General features: G+C 52.3%; 1 protein-coding gene and 1 non-coding gene across 4 annotated transcripts; one reads left to right on the forward strand and one right to left on the reverse strand.

Moving 5' to 3' along the window:
• Positions 1-1,676: 1,676 nt before the first annotated feature.
• Positions 1,677-8,580, reverse strand: DUSP15 (dual specificity phosphatase 15). The gene is made up of 7 exons (XM_021527380.3): positions 8,130-8,580; positions 6,578-6,611; positions 4,603-4,685; positions 4,109-4,158; positions 3,410-3,484; positions 2,773-2,944; positions 1,677-2,601 (listed from the first exon to the last, which is right to left on the reverse strand). The coding sequence occupies exons 1-7, from the start codon at positions 8,148-8,150 to the stop codon at positions 2,389-2,391; spliced, it is 648 nt and encodes a 215-aa protein (XP_021383055.2). The 5' UTR covers positions 8,151-8,580; the 3' UTR covers positions 1,677-2,388.
• LOC110468995 (uncharacterized) lies at positions 7,921-12,566 on the forward strand. 3 transcript variants are annotated; one of them, XR_013340894.1, is made up of 4 exons: positions 7,921-8,045; positions 10,162-10,347; positions 12,340-12,402; positions 12,485-12,566. It is a non-coding gene; the product is annotated as an uncharacterized LOC110468995 (transcript). The 3 variants fall into 3 exon arrangements; XR_013340895.1 differs by lacking the exon at positions 7,921-8,045 and adding an exon at positions 8,533-8,585; XR_013340893.1 differs by lacking the exon at positions 7,921-8,045 and having other exon boundaries at positions 9,901-10,347.
• The last annotated feature ends 5,773 nt before the right edge of the window (positions 12,567-18,339 follow it).

Here is an 18,339-nt window from a genome sequence, read left to right on the forward strand (position 1 = left end):
GAGCTGCAAAGTCTCCAAATGAATAATCAGTGGCAGAGAGCCCAGTCCTGGGCTTTCCCAGAGGATGTGAGGACAGGGCACAGCCACGTGGCACAGAGGGCACATGGGGCCGCACGGGGTACGTGAGCGAGCCCCACCGGCAGGAGTTTTCTCTCCTTATTGAGCCTGCCCGCGACCCCTTTGTTGCACAGTGAAGCCCAGGCACCACCTGTGCCCTCCATCTGGGTGAGCTGTAGGGCCGTGTTCTAGGAAAGGGGCCTGGGAACTGACCGACAGAGAATCCACATCTCCCCTTTCTGCCTTGGGAAGCAGTGCTATGGCAAGGAGTCACTGCACATCCTCCCGGTGGCCTCGCTGATTACATCCAAGGCCGGGAGATAATCGCAGCCGCCGGCTCGTTTGTCAGCCCGGCCCGCCGGGATCAGTTTGATCGGCCGGCCGGGGATTTCATGTGCTGTGGCAGCGCCTGGTGACGCAGGACCCGCGGGATCTAATTACCCGGGCATCAGCGAGGACGCTCAGGAGCCGGATTCCCACTGTATTCCTCACCAGCTTCTCCCTTCCCGGGGAAAGTGAAGCTGCTTAACCCTTAAACTTGTCATGCCAAAATGAGCTTCAAAAGGCAGTCAAACATTAACTCATAGCTAACCCTGCCCTTGTCTGGGATTTTCCAAGCACTGTAAAACAGATCTGCCAAAATAAATACATTCTGCTGTGCTGTGGAGCTGAGCTGGAGGTCCCTGTGTGGTTTACAGTGGGAACAGGGGAATCTCTGGGTGTAAACACCTTGGGCATAAGGTGTCCTAGTGTGAGAGGGTGCATCTGTGCATGGGGCACACATCTATCCCAGATGTGTGATCCTGGGCTGCAGGGCTTCCACCCTGCTGGGTGCTGAGCAGCCTGGCCTGAGCTGCTGGAGAGCCTGGCCTGAGGCAAAGGGCATGGGTAGAGGAGCCTGAAGGACCTGGAAGGAGAGTGGGCTCCCATGGCAGATGGTGCAGGAGCAGTGAAGGACGATGCACCCCTGGTTATTCAGTTTGCTCAGGATCTACCCAGAGAGGGTGGAACTCTCAATCTGCCTGGGTCACCCCAAGGCAGCACCCAGCTCAGCAGGCAGATGCTGGCAGCAGGAAGGAACCCTGGTCTTGAAGCTTTGTCTCCTGGGGGATCCCTTCCCCATAGAAGAAAGGGGGCAGGGATGAGAGGGACCCCAGAAACCTGCTCCGAGTCCCAACAGGGGCAATGCTGATGACCCAGCTGGGCATCCTCAGAATTTTTCCCACCTGGGACTCTGCTCTAGGAAAAGGTGTAAATGGGACAGGTCTGGAGCTTGTGATAGTCAGCTGGTGCCAGACTCCCAGCAGCTGGAGGAGCCAGTAGACTCCTGGACCTCGTGCTCCTGGATCCAGTGAGTGGAGAGGCTACAGTGAAACAGGCTCCAGGTGAGCTCCCACTTGCTGCTCCCAACCTCTCCTGGAGCAGTGCTTGTCCCCAGTGAGCCCTGCCCTGGCACTCACATTTCTGGCCTCCCTTGTCACCTTGCCACAAGGCAGCAGTCTGGGCATGCCAGTGTCCCCAGCCCACTCCAGAGAGTGGCCAGCAGCAGCTCCAGACTGGTGCCATGCTGGGACCTTCCCCTTTGGCATCCCTGTTTCAACCTGGCCATCACAGGAGAGTCAGACCACAGAGAAAGGTATTTATTATTGGGGAACATATAAAGTCTTTAAGCAAAATGGCTTAAGGCTCTGCTCTAGTGAGGTCTGGCCAGGTTAAATGCTTGGTTCCCACCTGCTACAGATTGTGCCCTGGGATAGGTGGGAATGGGGTGCAATGGATTCCTAAAGCTACAGTGCTTGCTCAGGGCTTGTGCTTGGCCAGTCTGGAGCTGGACCCTTGCCTGGAAGCCTGTGTGGTGGCATTACCTGCTGGCACACTGGTGTGTCCCTGCTCTTCAGCCACCTGGACGCTGGGAGCTTGTGCTGCTGGTGGGAAAACCGCTGAGGGGAGCACCGGCTCTCCTGTGCACCCTGAGGCCATGCAGCGGGTACCCAAGTGCTAAAGCTGCTGCTGGCAACCTGGGTACTGGCCTGTGGCAGAAGAGACCCCCTCTGTGTTCTGCCCCAAGCAGGAGCCTGCAGTGACCCAGGGACAGAGGTCTGTGTCCCCAGCACACTGAATGTGAGGAAGATGAGCCCAGCATGTGCTGCAAAGCCCAACAGCATCCATGAAACCTGCCCAGAGAGCGAGTGGCACGTTCCCACCCTAGAAGAGAAGAAGGAGCTGGGCTTTGTGCAGGTTCCTGCCCAGCGCTCCCTGTCCCACTGTATTGCATCTCCTTCATCTCTCCCAGGCTGTTGGGTGATGCTCACTGCTCTCCCTTGGCTTGAGTCACTTCAGACAAGCCGGGATGCAGGAGAACGTCCTCTTCACCCTCAGCAGGAAGGGACTTGTGCTCCTCATGTCTCTGGTTCTTGGGACCAGTCCTTGCACAGCTCCCTCTGTCCTGGACGTTCCTTCTCTCCCTGCTGGCAGCAAGGCCTTTATTTCTTCCTCGTCATTGAAAGGGGACATCCCATACTTCTGCTTCAGGTGCCTGCGGACCTGGGGAAGGAGCGAGAAGTAAAATATAGTGCTGGTTTACAAGGGTAGGTCCAAGCCTGCTAGCAAAGGGAGCAGGGAAGAAATTAAATCCCCTCAGGACTTGTCCTTGCTCTGAGACCCATGGCAGGCTGAGCCACGGGGCAGGGCACAGGTGGCAGAGGCTTGTCCCACCTTGCGGGCTGCGCTGCCGCTGAACTCGGAGAGCTGCTGCCTGAAGCCGGGGTTGGGGTTGGCGACGGGCCGGATGGTTCGGATGGCATCCAGCACCTCCTGGCAGCTCAGCTCCGTGACAACCATGACATAGGCAACGACCACGGTGGTACTGCGGGAGATGCCAGCAAGGCTGGCAAGGGAAAGTGCAGAAGGGCTGGTGTTAGTGGCACACCGTGGCCCCAATGCTTGCCTCTTCCTCCACCCCTGTGCCTCGGATATTTCAGTTCTTCTTCTCCAAGGACTTGCTCTCCCAGAGGCCTGAGACCTTCCAAGGTCCTGGATATCAGTGCCTATAAATACCCACTCCTCTACAGGGAATGGGAGCAGCAGCCACTGCCTGGCTGCCTGCCCCAAACCCTGCTCATCCCGCACACTCAGCTGCAGCAAAAAGCTGCCCCGGCTCCAGGACTGCCTGGATCCCGCTGGGTTTGAGTCACAAGCCACATCCAAGGGTGGATCCTGGGTGGGTCCACTGGCACAGAGCCTTGTGGTACAGGCTGGCTTTGATCAGGGGTTGCAGCTAAAGTGAGGGGCTGGGGGCTGTATCTGCTGAGCTGGGGGGACACAGCAGCAGGCTCAGGGCAAGAAGCATTACCAGTGGACGAGGCAGTTCCCTCCACGAAGGCGACACTGATGGATAAAACTGATGCATTCCTTGAAGTGCCTCTTGCTAGCAGGAAAAATAAACCAGACAGAATAAGAACTTCAGGGGTGGAACAGCATTTTTAGCTGCAGGCAGAACAGCCCTGTATGTTTGTTTTAGGGGATCTTCCAGCCACTGCTGAGACCTGAACAGCTCAGTGCTGTTTGTTCCCAAGGAAAGGTGGATTTGCCAGCTCATTCTGTGCTGGGGACACAGAAGGGGACACTGTGCTGGGGATGCACGGGGCTGCCCTGTGACTTGTGTGACTCATGCTGGGGCAATGGGACGCTTGCTGCTTGAATCTCCAGCCATGCCTGTGCCCTTGGCTGGCTCCCTACCCTTTATGTGCTCTCCCTTCCCCACACACTTCCTGGGGGGACACTTACTGCCCCTCTCCATGGGTGCTGTGGAGTGGCTGCCCCTCACCTCACCCCAGGGCTCACACCCTCCCAGCAGTCACTGAACTGGGATGCTCTTGGGGTCCAGGGGTGGTCCCCTGCACTGTGGCATCACATCTCCAGCCTGTGGGTCATTGTGCTTGAGGAGCTGGAGGGAGTTGGAGCACAATGGAGGGCTTGAGAAGCTGTGAACCCTCACCTCTGGTCACCCTCCTACCTCCCTGCACATCCTCACCGTGCCCAGGGTACTCACATGTTGGCTTCAGGGGTGTCAGGCAGGGGGATGCGGAGGTAGGTAATGTCCTGGAAGACAGAATAGGAAGAGGAGAAGCTCAGGCACTGCAGCCAGGGTGTCACACATGGTCAGAGCAGGGCTGGCAGTACCTTTGCTCCTCGCCCACAGCTGCCTACAAGGTTTTGCTTCCCCCACACAGCATCCCCCCAGCATGGGGATGGGGCCACACTCTCCCTGGGGTGAAGGGCAGAGCAAGTGGACACCAGCAGCTCGTGGGAGAGGACGGGAAACAAGAGGAGTCTGGAGAACTGGAAATTATTTCCCGTCAGTGTTCAAGGTCGGGTTATAGTCACATGACAGCCAATTTCCCATGTCAGGGGGCCACCCAGCCCCTCTGGGATCAGTGACCAGGGAGAGGTGTACATGCCATAGGATTCTCAGAGGGGGAAGGAAGATGCAGCATGGAAGGAGCTGCAGGAATCTACAGGGTGACATCTGGTGCAGGACCCTACCTTTAGCAAGGGCTGGGGGGATTCGTGGATCGAAACAATGTGAGTGATCTTGTTCCTGCTTAGCTGCTCCAGGTCTTTGGCATCTGAAGGATAAAACTAGACATCAACATGTATTTATTTCCTACCCTTCTCTTCCCACAGTGCTCCCACCCTGCTTCTACAGCCAGCCAGCACACAGAGCCTTGCTCCAGAAGATCGACTGCATCCCACCCCCACATGCAGCAATGCAGACATGGGCAAACATGGAAAGCTGGAATGCCAATCCCATGATCCCAAAACAGAGGCCTCTCCATGATCCCTCCTCCCTGCTGCTCATGCTAGTTGAAACATTCACATTTGCACAGAAACACTCTGGGTCAGCAGGCTGTGTCCCTCCTGCCCGTACTTGTCCCCACTTTGGGAGGAGACATGCCCTGCCCACATCTCCTTGATCAGACACACACACAGCACTGGAACTTGCTGCAGCCTGAGAGAACTGCTTCATCTTATGAACTATGGAAGTGGAGCTGCAGCAATTTATATCAACTCTGATTTTCTGTAGAAAACACCTGAGCAGTGACTTGCTGCTCTCTGGTCTGTTCTCTCTGCAGCTGTGTGGACAGAAATGGGGTGTCCTTGGCTGTTTGGGGCAATGCTCTGCCTCTCACCAATGCTTCAACATTCTGGATGTGATCCTGGCCTCTGGTCCAGCACAGCAGTTGGTGCACAGGGAGGGGAGCGTGCTTGTCTTGCTGAGCAGCTTCCAAATGTCTCCCTTTCATGCCACAACCAGCAGATGCAGCAAGTGTGGCCAGAGAGGAGGGGAAACATTTCCCCATCTCATTCTTTTGGGTTTCTAAACTTTCACGTGGTGTAAAACCTTGGCTCAGGAATCCAGCCCGGGAAGTGCTAACGGTATGATGTGAATTTTAATAGGAGTGAGTCTCAAGGGAGGTGCTCTGCAGGGAAGCTGCACTCTGTTTGGGGAGGGAGATGAGGACTCACACACCTGCCATCTTCCCATCCGCCTCAGCAGGCAGTGACAGCAAGTGGTGACACTGAAATCAAGGCTCACTGAGGCTGGAAAAACTTCCAGTTGGAGGAGATGCCTCTGTGAGCTTAATGTTGCAGGCCTAGGATCTTGTCACCCTGGATTGCTTGGCAGAGTGATGAGGAGTGCTTGGATGTCATCACACCCAGGCCCCACAGCAGAGGCTGCTCACAGGAACCCCCCTGATGAACCTGGCAGCTGGGTGCCCTTGTCCCTCTGCTCCCAGCAAGCCACAGCTCCCCCAGCCCAACCCGAAGTGCTCCATGGGGCAAAGGGAGAACAGGGCTGCCACGCCAGTGACATTTCCTTAGCAATTCACACCAGTGGTTTTAAACTTGTGCAGTGCTTACAGCAGGAATCAGGCTGGCAAAGGAGACAATCAGAGAGGCAGGAGTACTCATAAATGCTCGTTTGTCATGGCAGATGCTGACACTTGGTCATTAACTGTCCCCTGACAATGAAAATTCCTTAAAATAGTGACTTGGTGTGAGAAGGGGTAACTATGCCTCTGGGAAATTGCCTCTTGAGGGTGGGCAGCCCTCTCTGGCCTCTTCTACAGGTGCAACACTGGGGAAGTGCTGACTGACTGAAGTGCCCCAGTCCCGCTCCCTTGCACCCATGTGGCACCACCAGCTCCTCTGCTGCTGGCACAGGATCCATATTTCCTCTTTGGCTCCTTTCCCCCAAGCATCCCAAGAGCTCACGACAGCTGTTAAATAAAGAAACCATGCAAAGACAGGGGTCTCTGCCTTGCCTTTCCCACAGTGTTTTCACTCCCACTACTGCCAACCCAAGCTGGGTGACAGCAGAGCAGGCTGTGGGTGCAGGCAGAATCGTGGGCACAGGCAGGGTGGTGGGTGCAGGCAGGATGTCAGGCAGCATTTGCAGGCAGGGAGACACCAGCTCAAGCAAACCCACTCTCTGCAGCAGCTGGGTTCCACTTACCAACGAAGTTCCCAAGGTAGAGGCCAGGAAGGATCTGTGGGACACAAGGGGAAGCGGCAGTGTGAGCAGTGACCCTGTGCTGTGGTACCCACTGTGCTGGAACCCACGCTGGGAAGCGCTGACCTTGGCTGGAGGGAACACAGTTCTGGCATTGACATGACCATTGCCAGCCCCAGGGCAGGGACGGTGCCAGGGCAGCTGGACCTGTGCATTCCCAGGGCTGCCACTGCCCTGGCATCCAGGATGTGGGGCTGGATGTAGCCCTGGCACTGCACTCTCATGGGTGCTGGGAGCCAGACATGGATTTTTTTATTGCTCCTCTTGTTTATCATCAATTAGGCCTCCATTGGGGTTTATTACCTGAGCTCAGCAAGTTGCATACACCTTTGTACAGCCTTGGACTATACCCGTGACCTGTGGAAGCCCTGCTGCTCGAAGGATGGGAAAGCAACAGGCACAGAGAAGCTTCTAGGGAGTGTAGCTGTCCCCCTCCCAGCCCTGAGCTGCACTCCCCTCACTCTACACTGCAGGAAGCCCATTTCTCACAGCTCAGGCACAGATTGCTCTGGACACCATGCTTTCAGCTCATTTCCCTATGGAAATTCCACTTCTCATGATGAAAAGATAATTACTTGACAAGGCCTCTGTTAACAGCACTGCAGATGTAGAAGCAGGACATCTTGCAAACCTTGTCAGCCAGAGCTATTTTATATTCTCCTTCACTCCCAGCCTGGGCAGTGAGTTCAATCCTGTATCAAGCCAGTTCTCTGCCAGTTTCTCCCTGCAGCAATATTTGGTGCCCAGGGCGGGTGGAAGTGATTTTCACCAGCACAGCTGGACTCACACTTGTCTCACTGCTCACATTTGGAAACGTTTTTCTCGATTGAACAGCTTAAAGAAGTGGGGTTTTTCTGTGATTCCTGTGATTTTAGATCAATTTCCTATCGACAGGGTGCCTTTAACTCACAGCTGCGGCACTGAGAGGAGCGGGTGGGAGAGCGCCAGTTAGCAAGGGCAGCTCCCAAGGGCAGGACACTGAACCATGAATAAACAGCATGTGCCTGTCCCCAGCACCCTGCTGACCCGCTCCTCAGAGGAGAAAACGGGGCAGCACATAAATAGAATAGTGCCCATCCCCTCTGCTCTGTGGTGCCGAGCCCCATGCACAGCCCAGCCCCGCTGAACAGGGGGTGCGGGACCACCAGGCTCGGGGTCATACAGGGCTTACAGTGTGTGCTTGTGGCTGGTTCCTTGGGATTAAAGGTATTGGGAAAAGTTCCCCCCTTCCTTGAAGGAACTCGCTGTGACCCCTTCCCTCCACCCCTCCCCGGGCAGCTGTCAGCTGTCCCAGCGCAGTGTCCCTGCCTGTTTCACCTCCGGTGTGCTCTGCCGGCAGACAAACAAACAACCAGCCGAGCCCGGTGCCGGCAGGTGAAACGCCGCTTGGCACGGCAGAGGCAGCTGCCAGGTAAGGGGCTCCCAGCTCCAGCACCGGACGAGCCGCCCGGGCACGACCGAGCCGCAGAGCAGCCGCCCCAGCGCTCCCCTTTACCTGGCTCATGCCGTTCCCCATGGCCGACGGCGGGCGCCGGGGGTGGGGACGGGGCGCGGGTGTCCTTGTCCCCAATGCTGCCGTCCTCCCCGTCCCCGGGCGCAGCTGCCGTCCGCGCTGCCTGGTCGGGTTCCCGTCATGAAGAGCTTGGCTCCCCCGGGCTCGCTGCTCGTTCCCAGCGCGGCGAGGCCGGGCCGGTGGCTGTGCCGGGGCAGGGGGGACCGCGGCCGCCGTCCTCCGCCGCTGCTGCCGAGGCCCTTCCCCGGCTGCTCCGGCGCTGCCGCGCACCGGCCGCTGCCTGGCCGGGAGCAGACAAAGGAGGAGAGGCTCCCCCCCTGCGCCGTGGCGTGGGAGCACGGGGCCGCGCTGGCTGCTGCCTGTCGCCGCTGCCCGCGGCCGCACAAGGCTGCACTGTTGGGAGAAGAACAAAACCTTTGTCCTACTCCATCAAGGAAGGTCTGTGCGGCCACGCGGCGAAGCGCCCGGCAGGATGCCCACCCCTGCCCACGCCATGCCCACCCCTGCATGCACCATACCTATCCCTGCCCTGCCCGCAGCGTGCCCACCCCTGCCTGCACCACACTCCTCCCTGCCCTGCCCTGCCCGCTCCAAGCCCACCCCTGCCCGTGCCCACCTGCAGCCAGGTGCCGCAGGATCCTTATACCCTGCCCGGGAGGCTGCAGGAGTTGTCCTGGGGACTTCGCAGGGCCGCAGGAGGGGCAGGGCTGAGGGCTCCCCAGCCCGGCTGAGGGCTCCCCCGCCCTGCCTGTCGCCGCCGGCCCGCAGGGGCCCCAGGCCGGGGGTCGCGGGGCCGGGTCAGGCCGGGGGTCTCGGGTCGGGCCGGGGGTCTCGGGGGTCTCGGGCCGGGGGTCTCGGGTCAGGCCGGGGGTCGCGGGGGGCTCGGGCCGGGGGTCTCGGGGGGCTCGGGCCGGGGGTCTCGGGGCCGGGCCGGGGGTCGCGGGGGGCTCGGGCCGGGCCGGCGCTGCGGGGCTGCGGTGCCGAGAGCGCCCCCTGGCGGCCGGCGGCGCGGTTGCCATGGGGACGGGCGGGGGTCGCGGGTCGGGGGTCGGGCCTAGCTCGGAGCGGGGCCCGGGGGGTGCCCGGGGGGCTCCTGGCGGGTTCCCAGCTCTGTATCCCAGCTCCTCCATGTCCCCGGGGCAATATATTAAGCCCCATATGCTCTTTGTGCCCCCTCCGCCCCCCTCCCCAAACTTCCCACTGTGTATGGGAGTATGGCTGGTATCTATGGGTAGGTTTAGATGCCACAGGCATAATAGAATTAATTAGGTTGGAAAAGACTTCTGAGATCGTGGAGTCCAACTTATGACTGAGCGCCACCTTGTCAGCCAGACCAATGGACTGGGTGCTACTCCAGTTTTTCCTTAAACACCTCCAGGGAGGGTGATTCCAGCACCTCTCTGGGCAGCCCATTCCAATGTACAAACACCTACAGCCCAGTCCTCTCCTGGCCAATGTCTCCTGCAGCACAGTGGCTGAGCAGGATGTGATCCCACTGGGAGCCTCAGCCCTCACCAGACATGGCATTTGAACAGCCAGGTCTAGTGGAAGGTGTGCCTGCCCATGGAAAGGGGATGGAATAGGATGAACTTTTAAGGTCCCTCCCAACCCAAACCAGTCTGTGACTCTGTGGAGGGTGATTTGTAATGCTGGGTTGACGGGCAGTGGTTCAGGAGTGCTGTGGCTGAGCTGCTGCAGGGTCACTGTGGGCGCTTGCCTGCCCTGGAGAGGGGGATGCTGGCTGCACAGGAAAGCTACAGCAGGAATGGTGGAACGTGTACTGTAATACTTGCCCTGTCCTAGCCCCTAGTGCTCATGCAGAGAGACAAAAATTGAAGTCGATCCTCTTCCTCCACAAAGAAAAAGCAGTTATCAGTGGTATCTATATTTATTTATTTTTCCTCTCAGAATATGAGGTGCAGTTGATCCCCAGAAGCTTCTCAAGGGCAATTAAAGCAAGTCATACTGTGGGAGCATTTGTTGTGCTGAATCTTGTATTTCTCTTCCTACCCAGCTGAGTCAGAACAGCTGCTTAGCAAAGGATCTGAAGAGGTTTCAGAAGCAGTTAGAAAGGGAAGCGGGGAAGCCTGAGGCAAGAAAACGTGCCTTTATTCTGAAGACCCTGAAAATGCCTTCAGAGTACTATTTGTTTGTGGAAGAATTTTGCAAGAACCCTGGCATCATTTGGGTCATGATACTGGTAAGTGTGTGCTCTCCCAAGGAAAGTGAGAGATGAATGGATGCCTTCGTTCTTCAGGGGGAGAGGAAAATATGCAGGAAACCCGCAGGAAGAATTGGGCAGAGCAAGGTAACATGGAGCAGCAGTGCTCCTGGCCAGGTTTCTGATCAACATGTACCACCAAAACACTGCTTCTTGTGTAAGAGTTTATTTCAGCTGCCAAAAGTCAGCTCTGTTTATTTGTAGAACCAAAGTTAATTCAGTGGTAAAGGTATGAAGTGCAAAGTTCTGTGTGGAGGAACAGACTGTGCTCCCAGGGGTTCTGACTGTGGGGTTCTGGCTGAGTTCATGCTCTGAAATCTTTCAGTTCAGCTGCAGGTGTGCAAGAAGGTGGCGTGTGCAGGACAGGTGGCTAATTTGGCTTCTGGTTAACGAGCATTAGGGCAGCCCCCAAAGATGGAGCTATTTGGATTTAGGGAAATCCCATTGTGTTAGATGTCAAGTCTGGTGTAAACTTACTGGGTGGAATTCCAGCCTGAGACTGTGAAGAGATTATGGAAGGCTCCGTCATCACAGAAACCCAGAATGGTTTGGTTTGTTACAAGGGATCTTAAAGTTAATGTCTTTCTATCCCCATGCCATGGGCAGAGACAACATCCACTAGACCAGGTTGCTCAAACCCAAGTCCAGTCCGGCCTTGAACTCTTCCAGGAAGGGCTATCCATTACCAGTCTGGAGCACAAGGTGGGGTGGACTTGGTTGGCATGAACTTCTCCCTGCCCTACAGGTAGAGAAGGGCAGCCTTATGCTTTGAGTCATGTTTGTCCCCCTGAACAAACATGGAGCTACGCTGAACACAGCAGCTTCCACTTCAGCCAGTGATCTGGGGGTTAAGGAAAAATTGTATTTGCTTTAGAAATCCTGACAATATAATGTGACACTGAGAAATGCCTTGCCCGTGCCAGACGACTCAAGCCATTTAACATCCTAAGTGTTGTGCTGTGATGCATAATTAAAAACACACCCCTGCAAGTGAGCAGTTCCTCTGTTTTGTGCAGCAGGTCTGGTGAGGAGGCTGGGACAGGAGGATTTGTCTTACCCTTGTGAGAAATAACTGGGAGGTAATTATGCAAACTAACTCGTGAATTACAACCAGGAGGATAGCAGCTATTGATTATCTAACTCTACAAATGGGAAATGTTAATTGGCAACAAAACCCTTACATTAAACTGATTTTCTGCCCCACAACCTCAATTAACATGGTAAATAACCAGAACACAGTAAATAAGGATATATGAAAAGCCTGTGATTACTGAAATTATACCAACAACTTAAATAGATTGTGGTTGACCTCAAAACTTGCAGGCAAGTAAAAATAAACTCCATGTTACTCCTTCTGTTGCTCTGTGTTCTGGAGCAGCCCTGTGTTGTGATGTCCTGGGTTGCCCACTCCCACACTCAATAGGCAGTTGTAGGTCAGGATGTGCCCAGTGCCACATCCTGGGCTGGAGGAAGCTGGACCTGGGCAGCAGTGTGGGAGCTGTGCTCCTTGGTTGCCTTATCTGGGCCACTCCTCACCCTCTTCTATGCAATATTTTGCATAGATTTGCCTTCAAGATTTTTCTGCTCATTTTGCATGGTTCTCCAACACCTTTTTTGTCTTCCCTGTTTAATTAAGTTCTTCTGTAACATACACAAATTTTAAATGGGACTTAAAATTCCCAACAACATATGTTGCGTTACGTATATTTCTGGAAACGTGTGACAGAGTTTGTTTATTTGGTGCTGTGGGAGTTCCCCATAGGCTGCCTGCTCTGCCTTTCCTCCAGGAATCCTCCAAACACAAACATGAGGGGGTTTTTGTTGAATCTCCCTGCCCCCATAACCTTAAATAAACACGCTTGCACACGAGCAGCTGATGAATCAGGTTATGCAGGTCTTCTGCACTGAAGTTCTGGGAAACTGCAGGAAATGCTAACATTAAAGCCACTAAGTCTGCTCTCCCATCTGTAGGTTGGCAAGTCACAAGGTGGGGGAATGTTCCTGAAAACTGAAATGTATAATTGACTGAAGAAGGTGAGAATGACTGTCTTTTCTTTGGGAATATCCAACAGGCATTTTGTTCATTTGCTCTTTTTTCATCCTCTCCTTCTGCCAGTGCTTGGCCTGTTCTCCCATGATGACCTCCTGCCATACTCTTCACCATTCTCCAGGTTAACAATAAAGCTTTTTACAATGGATTTTTCCAAATGGATGGATATTTCTTTTGGGATCTGATTTTTTACACTTTGTGTACATATTTATATAAAAACATCCAATCTCAGGTACATCTAACACTAGGCAGCAACTGGGTTACATATATACATAAAACATATGCATATGTTATAATATATTTATACTATATATTCTTTGGTTGATCATGCACAGGGCCAGGAGTTGGACTTAGATCCTTGTAGGTCCCTTGCAACTCAGGATTTTCTAAGATTCCAGCAGGGTAAGAAAGAGACTGTGCAGTTCTACTGCTTGGTATTAGATGCATCAGATGAACCTTGTCACTTCCAACTCCTGCAAACACCTACAGGACTCGGCTGGCCTGTCGCTGCTGCTGTCACCCTGTCTCTCTCCAGTCCTTTTTCATTGGAAAACTGGTGTCATCAGATCACTGGAAATGTCAGTTTGACAAATCAGCTCAGAACAAAGCTGAAATGTCACTCCTGGTTTTACTGTTAGTGGTTGAGTTTTGGCAGCCTTTCTTCTTCCTTGGGTTCACAGAATGTAAGGACAGGGTGATTCACGGGAGAGAACTATTTGATTTTCAACGTGTCACACTTGCTGCTGTATTGAGTTTGATAGCTTTCATTTGATTAACACATCTTCCCAAAAGTTATGCCGCCTCAATTTGATGGTTTAGGAGACAGAAAAATCCATCAGTTCGCTTTCTGAAAGTTCAGCAGGGTTCACACTCGCTCTAAATGATCAAAAGCCTTTCCAGAGTAGCGGGTGCAGAGTACCCTACCCTTGGGGGAGGGTGTGCCAAGGTTTAAGACATGGTGACGTGAAGATCTTGTTCCAAGCCCCCTGCCGTGGGCAGGGACACCTTCCACTATCCCAGGTTGCTCCAAACCCCATCCAACCTGGCCTTGGTCACTTCCAGGGATGGGTGTTAGCACTCACCCTTGAGTGGTAACTGAGGTTCTTGTTAATACATCTCTTGGGGAGAATTAGGGTGAAATTACACTGAATGACCAATGTACATATATAGGGCAGGCTTGTTTTAAAACAAATTAAAAGAAAAAGAAGCATACAGCTGTTTTGATTATTTTCTATAAAAATATAAAAGTAAAATGAAGTGGAAACATAAGAGAAAGAAAGAACAACAAAAGGCAGGGGAGAGGAAAAAATATCACCACCCATGGATCCAGTAATGAGATTTCATCACTGCAGTTTCAATGTCTGTGGTCTGCATGATGGTCACAGTCTTCATCCATTAGGTGCCCACACACAACAAAGACTTCCATGGGTTATATGTGTTCAGTCTTAGGGGAAATGCCTCGATACCTCCCTTTGGGGTGGAGGGTTACTCTGTCACATGAAGCTGTGCCTTATAGGGATGGAGGAAATTGGCATGTCACAAAAACCTTAGCCCACCTCTGCAGGATCTGCTTCTTATATGCCTTTTCCTTTATCTGATGCAATAACACTTTGTCAAAGTGGGTTATCTGGGAAATAATAGATCGCAGGGCTCAACCAATTTATCTAAGCAAACTTTGGTCTATCACAACAAGGCATTCACAGCTTCTCCGGGCAACTTGTACCAGTGTCTCACCTTAAGGTACAGCACTAAGGGCTGTTGTTATTTCCTTTTCCATTACTTTGTCGACTACTTCTGAATTTTATTATTTTTGGTCAGATAGCATCATGCAGTGTTGGATTTGTGCTCAGGTGGCTGAAAACTGAGAAAATGCTTAGGGACAGACAGGGAAAATAACTGTTGCTGGGGCACAGAGGACTGTCAGAGTGAGAAGTGCATATTTGCTTGTTCAGTGTCTGTTTGTCTTGGATCTTTATTTCAGCCCAGGTGTTCCTCTCACAAATGTGGCAGCACAAAAGCCTGCACCTGACTGCTCCTGGCTAGGGAGGGGGACATGCTGCCTCCAGGCTATTCCTGGCTGCTTGCTGTGGCATCTCTGGCAGGTGCAGGTGAGCTGATTTTGCCCTGCCAGCTGCACGTGTGCTGCAGCCACTTAACTGTGCTGCCTCTTCCCCTGACACACAGCCAGGTGATCTCCCTGGTAGCAGCTTTAGGTGTGAGGCTGGGCCAGCCTTCTGCTTTAATGTCACTTTGTGCATCTATAATGTGGATCTTTTTTACTTTAAACTCAATTATGTTCTTGTTAGTGCACTCCTGAGAGGTAGATGTAGCTTAGCCTTTTGCTTCTGAGACCTCAGAGGGACAGCAAGGCTGGCATTGCTGCACACAGCTGTCACTGTTAAGCTGCCTCTCCCAAGAGGTGGCAGCTGAGGGAGAGAGAGAGGGAGGATGGAAGGGAAAAAATAGGTTGTCAGATTCCTCATGAATCTGAGAATGGTGTTTGAGCATAATGGAGGATGGTGTATTTCCCATTTTCCCCATTAATATCCCATTTTATGGGCTGCTCTCTTCTATAAATCTCTCTTGTCACTAAGGAAGGGAGAATTTTTGCAGTACCCTGATAGCAGAGAGAATGTAAATTGTTCTGGGGAACTTCTGATGGAGACCTGGAGATTGTTTTCTCCTATAGGTGCATAGTAGTTAACCCTGGAGGATTTAACTGCTGAGTGTGGCTGGTGGCCCCAGCCTTATGGTCTCTGGCCTTTCACTCAGAATTCTTGCTGGGCTGTGGAGATTATGATTGAAAACAAATCACATGGACTAAATGTGTGCTCATCTGTTGGGAATGACTTTGTGTAATTGTTTGGATGTCTCAGGACTGCAGGTGAGTGATCAAACAAACTGGACAGTGCTCAACTCCCAAGTGTGGGCCACGGCCATTGGAGGTTCTCATTGTGGATATGGACAAGCACTTTCATCCAGTGTTCATCCAGAAGGGGATTAGCAGTGACAAATGCTACTTTGATCTCCTGGGCTGTGACATCCCAACCTGTCAGGATCTGAAACCCTCAATGTGTTCTTAAGCAGACAGGGGATTACAGTGTCGGGTCAGCTGCTGGCCCTGGCACGGGGGTGTCTCGTGATGCTTTCACACCTTGCAGGTAGGGAGGGGTTTGCAGGCTGAGTGAGCTGGTGTGGTGCAGCAAGTGAGATGTACGGCTGTGTGAACTGGTTACATGAAGGAAGCTGCCACCTGGAAGGATATAGCTGCTTTTAATCAGAGTATCAGACTTCAGCTGGGTGCAGCACCATGTAACTCTGTCAGATCTCTAGCCCTGTTGTGAAACCCTGCCAACTTGGCTATTTCTGGAAGATATTCCCCTCCAAATACCAGCAAATCACAAGTATCAGAGCACTTGGAGGGTTATGATCACCTCTCCTGCTTATGTGTCCCACAGCAGTGCCCATCAGCATTGATAAACTTCCCCCCAGAGTGGTTTGGCTGCCAGCAATGAACATCACCACGTCCATGGTGCTGTGACTGAGATGCAGACCAGGAACTGAGGGTACTTAACAACAAAAAGCCCCTTTAAAACAGAATTTGACTTGGTTGGTTTTGTTTGTTTGTTTTTTAACACAGGTTTTCTCCCTAGTTAAGTGAAAAATATTTATCATGAAATTCAGCTGAAATTCTCAGAAATTTATCTGCTGAATTTGCAACAGAAGTATTGCAACAGCAGAAACCTGAGAACACAACTGATGTGTCATTACAAGAGTTGAGAGAAACAGAAACAGCAAATAGCACTACAAAAATGACAAGCAAAAATACGATTATTATTCTTTCAGTCTGAGTCATGTAAAGAGCAAGCAGAAGCACAGGTAAGGCAATTTCCCTTAGATGTGACTTAGATTGCTGGTGCTCTATCAAATGCCTCTAAATTAACTCTTCTAACAAGACATGGTCACTGGTATTACTTGTTACAGCAATGTGTCCTGTCAGCTTCAGCCCAATATTTCACATGGTGCCACTGGGGACAGTTTTATTTCAAATGAACAAATAAATTAAGCTCATTTCTGGTCTGGAATAGCTCTAATGTGTACAATCTACTATGTTCACAGCCTCAAACAAAATTACTGCTAAGGCAGCCTGCAGGTAAAGGGCCAAAGTAACTTCAGTTAGTCAGGAAAGAAATTAATTGGAATGAAAGTCCTTGATGTCATCACAGTGCTGCTGGGCTCTCAGAGAGATATCTGAACACTCTGCTGGGAACCTGTTCCCTGCAGACACCCACATCTGCAATTAAAAAGGGTTAATGCTCATTTTGTGAACCTTCCTCAGCACTTGCTGCTTCAGCATGACTTTTTTTTTTTACTTTTCTTTCTGGAAGCCAAAGGGATTTTTTTTTTCTTTAGTATCATCAAGAACAGGAATAGAAACTTTGCAACAAGCTCAGAATGTTCTTTGGCTCAGCACATGGGAAAGAGATTTAGGGTTGGATTTCCTATTGCTTCACACTCACTCCTGCCTGCTAGCAGGGTAATGATTTTGTGGGCAGGCATTTTTCTTAATGAGGCATTGGTAAAACTGCCTGTTTCTCCCTAATATACTGTTATATCTCCTCAGCTGGGTTCTGGAGGTAAACACTTCACACACTGCCAGCTGCCAGGGAGACTCTGAACTCAAGTTCATCTTCTGAAAGACTCACTTTGCATTGTGAACAGGGAGAGCAGGGTGGGGTGAAGATGTTTATCACTTTCTGAGGGGTTTTATTACACTGTTTGGGATGGACGGTCTGGTTTCATGATTTTCTTGGCAACTGATCATAATCCTCTAACCTTCATAGTGATTAAATGATGAATATCCAAAAGCAGAACAAAGTAAGGAAGCAAGTTGCCCCTTCAGAGTGGGAAAACAAGGCAGCATGGGGCTGCCAAGGGACTGCAGCCCATGTTGGAGCCAGGACTTGCACAAGAGCTCTCTGTCAGAGGTCCTTGTGCACTGTGCCTCCCACTCGTGCTGCTGCTGGAGCACTCTGTTCCCAGCAGCTGGTCTTGCAGCATTTTGTCATTGACCATACAACTGTGCTAACCCCAGATATTAATAGCAGAGAGATGTCCTCTGCTTTCAGCTGTTCAGCTGTGTCCCTGGTTGTCTGGGAGTTGATTCCTGCATGAAGCTGTGGTACTGTCATTGCTCAGGTGCTTCAGTCCACGAGTTTGATGCTGTAGGCTGACAGGGAAGGAGCAGCATGGTGGAGGCTTTGACCTGTCAGCAGAGGGGGAGATCTGGGTGTTCTGTGAATGAGAACTTCATGGCAAACACACATTTAGGTGCAGAAATCATCCGGTGCTGGCAGGTGTTCTGCTGGGTCCTGAAGTTGTTGGCACAGGAGGGGAATGCACATCTTCACTGGGGAGCAAGAATGGGTGTGTGAGCTCTTATGGAAATAGGAGACCAAAAGGACCAAATGTTTTCCAAAAATGACTGCAGGCACTGTGGTGACTTTATTGGGCACTCTCCTGAAGCTAGTTGTGTGTTTTACTGATGGGAAGCAGTACTTGGATTCTCTATACTTGGAGAAGCTGACTCACACTGTTCCTTTTGCCATGCACACCTCAGTGTGTGCAGCATCATCTCTGGCTGTGGATTCTAACTAACAACCCACGAGTAGAGCCTCACCTGAAAGTGAAACATCACCTTGCCTCTACAGGCAGGAAGAGGAAGGTGCTGTGTAACTTGCCTGTTAATGCTTTCATTGTGGCTGCTGTGTCCTAGGAAGAAACAAATGAAGAAACAGGAATCTGGCAGCACAGCAGAAAGTGTGGTGGTGCTGATCCCAAGCTTGGGGTGGGAGACACCCTCATGGATGAAGTTCACTCTCCCCTCGTGTCAGGGGCAGCAGCTCCCACTTCTCTCTGGA

The sequence above is a fragment of the Lonchura striata genome, chromosome 17, assembly GCF_046129695.1.
Source record: "Lonchura striata isolate bLonStr1 chromosome 17, bLonStr1.mat, whole genome shotgun sequence".
Taxonomy (NCBI): domain Eukaryota; kingdom Metazoa; phylum Chordata; class Aves; order Passeriformes; family Estrildidae; genus Lonchura; species Lonchura striata.

Coding starts and splice junctions, on each gene's coding strand:
- DUSP15 (XM_021527380.3), bottom strand. CDS start 8,150: ATGGGGAACGGCATGAGCCAG. Junction 6,612..8,129: donor TGGGGAACGGCATGAGCCAG/GTAAAGGGGAGC, acceptor TGTGTCCCACAG/ATCCTTCCTGGCCTCTACCT. Junction 4,686..6,577: donor CTACCTTGGGAACTTCGTTG/GTAAGTGGAACC, acceptor TTTATCCTTCAG/ATGCCAAAGACCTGGAGCAG.